Source organism: Octopus bimaculoides, chromosome 25, assembly GCF_001194135.2.
Source record: "Octopus bimaculoides isolate UCB-OBI-ISO-001 chromosome 25, ASM119413v2, whole genome shotgun sequence".
NCBI classification, from domain to species: Eukaryota; Metazoa; Mollusca; class Cephalopoda; order Octopoda; family Octopodidae; genus Octopus; species Octopus bimaculoides.
Window position 1 is genome coordinate 16,196,054 of NC_069005.1, and position 9,313 is coordinate 16,205,366.

A 9,313-nucleotide genomic window follows, 5' to 3' on the forward strand; every position below is an offset into this window, starting at 1 on the left:
ATAAAAGAGAAAGTAAGAATTTGTGAAACTGAAAGACATAGGGTTATGTAAGGGAAGTAACTCTAACAATGCTGTTACATAAGACCTATAAGGAAAGAATTTATAAAATGTGAAGCAAACCAACAGGTTAACCAGCAGGTGAAGACCGTCACCAGAATCGATGAACCATCAATTTTTTGTTATTAATACTAACTATTCCTTTATAAATTTTTTTTTAAAAGTGGTAATTGAGCCAATTTCAATGACAGGTAATTAAAAGAAATAGAGTATCTAAAAGAGAAATTTTCATGCGCGCGCGTGCACACACACACACACACACACACACACACACACAAGACGTTTAAATAGCTGCAGAATTGAAAAACTTTATATTTTCTACTTGTTACAGTGGATTGGACTGTAGTCATGCTAGGGCACTGCTTTGAAGGATTTTAGACAAACAAATCAACCCCACTACTTATTTTTAAAGCCCAATACATATTCTATTGGTCACTCTTTTGCCGAACTGCTAGGTTATGGAGGTGTAAACAAACCAACACCAGTTATCAAGCAGTGGTAGGAAACAAACACAAACACACATACATACTATATTATATATACACATGCTTCTGAACAAAGTTTTAGTTGGGTACAGAGCAGCACAGAGCAGCACAGAGCCTGGGTTTCATCCCCCACATATATGCTTTCCCATTGGGAATGTTTAAATGTTTTGGTTTTTTCAAATAAATAGCATTTCATGTTTGAAGAAACTGTAAGGTATTACTCAAGCACTCAACTCTGAGTCCAATGCATCTTATAATGGAAACAGCTGTAAGCTAATGAAGCTCATAAGATAATCAGTTATTTCTTGGTCATCTCTTTTCATTATTTATATATATATATATATATATATATATACACATTCCTTTATTCTTTTACTTGTTTCAGGCATTTGACTGTGGCCATGCTGGAGCAGCACCTTTAGTTGAACAAATCGACCCCAGGACTTATTCTAGTAAGCCTAGTACTTATTCTCTCAGTCTCTTTTGCCAAACTGCTAACGTACAGGGACGTAAACACACCAACATCAGTTGTTAAGCGATGGTGGTGGGGAATAAACACAGACACACACACACACACACACACATATATATACAATGGGCTTCTTTCAGTTTCAGTCTACCAAATCCACTCACAAGGCTTTGGTCAGCCTGAGGCTATAGTAGCAGACACTGGCCCAAGGTACCAAGCAATGGGACTGAAGCCAGAACCATGCGGTCGGGAAGCAAGTTTCTTAGCACACAGCAATGCTGTGCCTGCTCTGCTCGACATGTCATATTCTCTCTCTTTCCTTTCAAATGGGTTGGATGGTGTGATCAGAGCTGGTAAACTAGGGAGCTGTACCAGACTCCAATCTGATTTGGCATGGTTTGTACTGCTGGGTGACTTTCCTAACACTGACCACTTTACAGAGTAAGCTAGGGGCTTTACGTGGCACCACACAGGCGCTTTTACGTGGCACCACATGGGTGCTTTTACATGGCATGCATGGGTGCTCATATGTGGCATGCACAAGTGCTTTTATGTGCCAAACACAGGCGTTTTTACATGGTGCCACATGGGTGCTTTTATGTAACACTGCATGGGCACTTTTATGTGGAAATGCCCAGATGCTTTTATGTGATGCTCTAAAAAAAATATACAAAGAGGGCAACATTAACTCGACTTTATATCTATGACAAAAAAATGTAAATTTTATACATTCATAATTGCAAGGAAATAAATTTTTCATTTTACCAGTATATGGACACAGTCAATGTTTGATATGTATTTCTTATCAGATATCCTATCTAATAAATCAATCCATCACTACACTACTACCAAACCACAGATATCATCTTCTTCATCATCTTTTAGTGTCCTTCTTCCATACTGGCATGAATTGGACAGTTCGACAAGATTCAACAGGGCCAAGGACTGCATTGTCATCATTTAATGCCCATGCATGGGTTGGACAGCTTGACAAGATTCAACCGGTCCAAGAGTTGCATTGTACTTCACTGTCTACTTTGGCATTGAGAAGGTGCATGGCTAAGGAGTTACAGTTTTCGGCTCAAGATCATAAAGCCATGAGTTCAATACCTGATGGTACATTGCATCTCTGAGCAAGACACTTTATTTCATGTTACTCCAGTCTACTCAGCTGACAAAAATGGGATGTGCTTTTAATTGAAAGGACCAGCCTTGTCACATTCTATGTCTCACTGAATCTCCCTGAGAATAATGTGAAGGATATGCATGTTTGTGGAGTACTAAGCCACTTGCATGTTAATTTCACAAACAGGCTATTCCATTGATTGGATCAACTGGAACCATTGTCGTGCCAGTACTCTGGCATTGTTTCTATGGTTGATGCTGCTCCTGAGTAACTTTCTTTTTAATCATCATCATCATCATTTAACATCTGTATTCCATGTTGGCATGGATTGAATGGTTTGACAAAAGCTAGGCAGCTGAGAGCTGCCTTAGCTCCATGTCTGTTTTGGCCTGGTTTCTATGGCTGGATGCCCTTCCTAATGCCAACGACTTTACAGAGTTTACTGGGTGCTTTTACACAGCACCAGCATGGATGCATTTATGTGGCACCAGTACAGATGCTTTTTATGTGGTACCAGCACCTACAAGTCTGCAAGGCTAGGAATGCTCAGCTGGAGAAGGATGCAGCAGACAAGACTGTATGCAAGGACAACTTAGCTTAGGGGTTAACTTTAACCCTTTTGACACCAAGCCACTGGTTCTTGTTTTAAAGTGATCTGAATTAAAACCTTTCATTAACCCTTTAGCATTTAAACCAGTCATATCCAGCCCAAATGTTCTACCTGTTTTATATTCAAAATGGTCAGATCTGGCCTCTCACACCTATCTTACAATGTTATTCTCTCTGTGTTCATAGTAACCTCAATGGTGCTGGTGGCACAAAAAAAAAGACCATCCAGTTACACACTGTAAAGTGGTGGGCATTAGGAAGGACATCCCATCATGGAAACAATCACCTCACTGAAATCTCAAAGCTACAAGAGAATGTGTGATGAATTCAAAACAATGTGAATAAACAAACATTACATTTGACAGCATAATTTAACTGCTAAAGGGTTAAATTTCATTTTAATTTATATTCCAAACACCAGCTTAGTATTGACAATGGAATTACACTAAACTCTTTATTCTTTCAAATCTACTGCAACAAGGGCAGAGTATTTCAACAGCGATATGTTAACAAAAGTGTTAATTGAGATTTCAAATTGCAGTTTTCTGAAGGACATGAAGATGTGAGGATGCCTATAACTTACTCCATAATGTCACAAGGAATCTTGTCAACATTAAGTAATTACTCTAAGAACAATATATAATTGCAATTAACAGGATTCCTTAAGTAATCATTCATGGAGATATATACAGGAACATCAATCATTTGACAATTATGCAATGATTATTATTTTCAGAATTAATGTCATGTGTAATTACTGTGGTGTAGTAATTTGTTATTAAGTATTGATTAATCCACTCACCTTCCCTTCTACATATACACCCCACAACAATGTTAACAAAGGAAATCTCAAAGTGGTCATCAAACCTGCTAGAAATAACAGCCAAATTTCCTGAAAAAGCTTCTACATAGTCACTCAACCTGCTAGAAATAACAGTAATATCCCCGCTAACATTACACTCTTCTGTTTAAAAAAAATGCATTGGCTAGTGTTAGATAGCATACTGAAGAGAAAAAAAGAGATGGTCATAGCTGGAATCCTTTTGATCATAGATTGGCTCAATCAAAACTGGCCTGGGGTTAAACAACAACAGCTATCAAGTACTTTCATACAGAGCCTGTTTAGTCTTACATTATTCATCTTTATTATTTCACTTGGATTGAGATAAAGAATATAATAGCAATGAAGACAATACTAATACAAATTATAGTTTCTTTACAAAAGCAGGAAGCCTGAGCTATTTTCTTCAAGAACAATAGACAGAATCTGTCATCAGAATGTCAAAAACATTAAAAGATATACTGGAACACGTTTTTTCATACAAAGGCTATTGAATGATAATGTTTAGAAGATGTTATACTGTTTTTCATAATAATAATCCTTTCTATTAAAGGCACAAGACCTGAAATTTGGTGGGAGGGGGCTAGTTAATTACATCGACCCCAGTGTTTCACTGGTACTTAATTTATCAATCCCCAAGAGGATGAAAGGCAAAGTCGACCTTGACGGAATTTGAACTCAGAATGGAGGGATGGGCAAAATACTGCTAAGCATTTTCCCCGGCAGGCTAACGATTCTGCCAGATACTAATAACTTCAACTTTTGGCATAAGGCCATCACTTTTTGAGGGGAGGGAGAAGTCAATTACATTGACCTTAGTGATCAGTTGGTACTTATTTAATCAACCCGAAAGGATGAAAGACAAAGTTGACCTCAGTGGAATTTGAATCCAGAGTGTAAAGACATGAACTGCCACAAAGCATTTGGTCTGGATGCAAATGATTCTGCCAGTCTGCCATCTTTATTTTCATAATGATAATGGTTGTAAATTTTGGCACAAGGCCAGCAGATTTGATGGGGAGGAGTAAGTCGATGTCATCTCTCCCCCAATATTCAACTGGTACTTATTTTACTGACCTTGAAAGATAAAGTTGATCTCAGCAGAATTTAAACTTAGAAGGTAAAGATGGATGAAATACTTATAAACATTTTACTCGGCATGCTAATGATTCTGCCAGCTTGCTACCTTTGCTTTCATAATAATAATAATAATAATAATTATAATCCTTTCTACTGGAGGCACAAAACATGAAAGTTTGGGGGGAGGGGGTTAGTCAATTACATCAACCCCAGTATTTGACTGGTATATACTTATTTTATTGACCCTGAAAGGATGAAAGGCAAAGTCAACCTCAATGGAATTTGAGCTCAGAATGTAGACAGACAAAATGCTACTGAGCATTTTGCCTGGCATGATAACAGTTCTGCCAACTCACCACCTGTGTTTTCATAATAATAATAATAATTTCAAATTTTGGTACAAGGCCAGCAATTTCCAGGGAGGGTGTAAGTCAATTACATCGACTCGAGTATTCAATGAACACTTATTTTGATGACCTCAAAAAATTGAAAGTGAAAGTCAACTTTGGTGGAATTGTAACTCAATACACAAGGACAAACAAAATGTCACTAAGCATTTCATCCAGTATGCCAGCAATTCTACCAGCTCCCCACCTTTTTCATAATAAATGATTTCTTTATTTTTAATGATTAACAATGATAATAATGAGTTCAATATATGTAGAGCTGAGGTGTACTGCAACTTGTCGGGAAACAGTAAAAGAGACAGAACGCAGTTGTTGGCACTCCGTCGCTTACAACGTCGAGGCTTCCAGTTGATCCGATCAACGGAACAGCCAGCTCGTGAAATTAACGTGCAAGTGGCTGAGCACCCCACAGACACGTGTACCCTTAACGTAGTTCTCGGGGATATTCAGCATGACACAGTGTGACAAGGCTGACCCTTTGAATTACAGGCCCAACAGAAAGTAAGAGTGAGAGAAAGTTGTGGTGGAAGAGTACAGCAGGGTTTGCCACCGTCCCCTGCCGGAACCTCGTGGAGCTTTAAGTGTTTTTGCTCAATAAACACTTACAACGCCTGGTCTGGGAATCGAAACCACGATTCTACGACCGCGAGTCTGCTGCCCTAACCACTAGGCCATTGCGCCTCCACCACAGAACACAGTAGCAAGTAAAGAAAGACAGCAATGAAATCCAAAAATGCATGCACAGTACACAATCAAAAGTGACTACCAGAAGGGTCATTAAGAGTAAAAGATGCACAGGTATGTCATGAGGAGTGTTGGCATATTACAGGGAGCATGGAATTTTTCTGAAGGATGCATTGTTCTAATAGCTAACAACTGATGCTAGTAAGTTATTCTGCACTTCAACAATTCCAAATGGGAAAACATGTTTCTGAAAGTCATGGGGGCTGCAATGTTTTTTGTATGTTTTTTGTTTTCCCAATTTATTAACATGTCCATGGGTGGTAGAGATATTGAATTCAGAAAGATGGATAAAGTTGTTATTATTGGAAAGATTATGGATGACATAGTGTAACATGATTTTTGTCCTTGGGTAGTGACTTATTTCCTATTTGCTTACCCCTAGAGAGTATAAAAATGGTTAATACTCCCTTCAAACTTTACTTTTGTTGTTCAAACTCCAAAGAATCCCTCTCAACACATGGCTTTGATGCTCCCCCATTACTCCTGCTCATGATCAGAGACATACATATTGCATGCCACCAGCACGAGTGCCTTTTTGCATGTCACCGGCACGGGCACCTTTTGTGTGTCACCAGCATGGGCGCCTTTTGCATGTTACCACACTTTGGCATGTCACTGGCATGGGCAGTTTTTGCATGTCACTAGTATGGGCACCTCTCGTGTGTCACCAGCACAGGTGCCTTTTGTTTCTATTCAAGGCTGCGACTTATTCCCAATCAAGCTTTACAGCTACGTGTTTTTCTTTCAGTTAAGTAGTGAACAATGAAATGAAACACATAGCTAGTTTTCAAAATGGCATCCCTAGAGAAAATTTTCTCTCCTTGTCATACATTTTGAATCTTGAGACTTTAACCCTTTGTTACCAACTCGGCTGAAACTGGCTCTGGCTCTGAGTACAAATGGTGTATCAGTTTTGAATTAAAATCTTCCACCAAAGCTTTGTCACAATTTATGTTTCTAACATTAGCTGAATGATAACTAAGTTATTTTACTAAATTCTGAGTTGTATTTGAAAGAAACACAAAGCATCTCAAAATAAATACAGTAACAAAAGGGTTAAGATCATTATGTTCCTAAGTGCTACATAACAAAATTTTAATTAGACTGTACAGTCATTCATAAGTACATAGAACCTATGTTAGTGTGAGATTGGTGAATGCAACACCATAATGGGTGCTAAATAAGGTAAATATTGTAAAGTATAAAAAAATACAAATATGTTTAAAAAGCAGTTTACTACTTTTATAAAACAAAATATTTTCTTTTTTTTTTAATTTGAATTAGAGACGGACATGGCTGTGAGGTTAAGAAATTCACTTCACAACTTTATATGGCACTTTATTTTATCCATCTTAGAGATATGAAAGGCAAAGTTGACCTCAGTAAGAAGTGAAATCAATGTAAAGAGCTAAAACAAATACTGCAAAACATTTTTTCTGACATTCTAACAATTCTGCCAATCCACAATCCGCTACCTTTATGATGGTGATTTCTAACACTAATCTGTGACATGACAATAACAATTTGATATACACACAAAAAAAAAAAAACTTGAATTATTAAAAATCATTTTTCCCCCCTGGTCAGTTTATAGTGAAGTTCTTATGAAATCTTTTTTAATCACAAGAAAATTTATTTTTGTACTATTCAGGGATATAAAAAATATTAACAATAATAAAAAGAAAGAATGACTTACAATTGTTCCACAACTTCTTGGAGTATCGCCCACAGACAGATTTCCAAAACAGTTTGAGCAAGAGCTGAAACTGTGTTCAAGTAAAATTGAATTACTTTTATCTCCAAATATTAATTTTTCAAGACTTTTGAGTTTCTCTAAATAACGAAGAGAAACAAGCTTATTGCTGCTTTGAAAAATATCCAGAAATTCACTTTGAATTCTCTCTTTAATATTATTTAACTGCTGCTGATATTCATCATTTTCTAAACATTTATTATAATATTGGTCACCAAGAGATTTAATCTGAGACTGTAGAAATTCGATTTCCTTTTTCAAACACTCAATATCCTGATTGTATACAGTGTCGAATATTTCAGATTTTTCAAGCTCTAAAGCAATTCGAATGGAGTCTTCTTTTTCAAGAGCAAACAGTTTTTTCAATTGCTTCACCTCTTCATCTTTGTATTTCAAGATTTCATTCAGTTCATTATCTTTTTCTTTGCGAAGCCTTTCAATAACTTGATTCAGTTCAAGCTGCTGGTTTTCCAGCAACATTCCTTCAAGATCCTGTAAGCACTGCCATTTCTCTTTCTCCCAGATTTGTTTTTTCATATGTAACTCCCTAGACTGAGCCAAACGTAATCTCTGGTTCCGTTTTCTTTCAGAGTCAACGGATCTTTGTAATTTTTTAATCGTACTGCACATTTGAGGAAGAATTTCATTATCTAGATACTGTTTTGATTCCAAGCTGAAGGAACTGGTTAAAATGTGCCTACACCCCTCATTCAAGTCAAGATCAGCTAACACTGAATTAGGGCAAACAGACATGTTTGGACTGAGTCTGCTTCTGGGCACTGGTGATAAGCTGTGAACTGACATTGTCGCTTGAACTTTGACAATTGTAGCACAATTGCTTTCATCACTAAAAAGAGAAAAATAGAATAAGGAATGAAACTAAAGTTACAATACATACACACATATATCATTCATCATCATCATCTGTTTTCCATGCTGGCATGGGTTGGACGATTTGACCAGGGCTGGCAAGCTGCAAGGCTGCACCAGACTCCAGCTTGATTTGGGATGGTTTCTACCTTCCAAACACCAACCACTCAGAGTGTAATGGGTGCTTTTATGTGCCACTTGCATGGGTGCGATTTGCGTGACTCTGGTATCTGCCATGACTGTGATTTTGCTTCACAAGCACAACAATGCCAAAGGTCTTGGTCATTGCCTCTGTGAGGCCCATCACTTGAAAGGAGCTCAGCTACTTAACCTCCATGAGGCTCAACACTCAAAAGGTGCTTCAAAAGTCTTGGTCATTGCCTCTGTGAGGCTCAACACTCGAAAGAAGTTCAGTCACTTTGCCTCTGTGAGGCCCAATGCTTGAAAGGTGCTTTTACGTGCCACTGGCACAGGTGCCAGTTACATTACACTAACATCAGTCATGCCTACGATTTCACTTGGCTTGACAGGTCTTCTCAAGCATAGATTATTGCCAAAGGTCTTCGTCACTAGTCATTGCCTCTGTGAGGTCCAAAGTTCAAAGTTCATGCTTCACTATCTTGTCCTATTTCCTCCTGGATCTACCTCTACCACAGGTTCCCCCTATAATTAGAGACTAGCACTTCTTTACACAGCTGTCCCCGTCCATATGCATCACATGCCAAACCTTTCTCTCAAGATACTTACACTCTGTCGAGCATGTACACTGACATTGCACATCCAGTGAAGCAAGCTGGCTTCGTTTCTTTCAAGCCTATGCATGTCTTCAGCTGTCACAATCCATGTTTCACTGCCATATATATTTATACATA

At 37.9% G+C, this 9,313-nt stretch overlaps 1 protein-coding gene across 6 annotated transcripts in view; it reads right to left on the reverse strand.

The window, feature by feature from the left end:
• LOC106877382 (RIMS-binding protein 2) overlaps window positions 1–9,313 on the reverse strand; it is an 888,511-nt gene that overhangs the window by 843,757 nt on the left and 35,441 nt on the right. For all 6 annotated transcript variants that reach the window (XM_052976546.1, XM_052976547.1, XM_052976545.1 and 3 more), the window contains exon 2: window positions 7,515–8,418. In XM_052976546.1, the coding sequence (XP_052832506.1) occupies window positions 7,515–8,375 (861 nt within the window). In that variant the 5' untranslated portion in view covers window positions 8,376–8,418. The remainder of the gene's footprint in view (window positions 1–7,514; window positions 8,419–9,313) is intronic.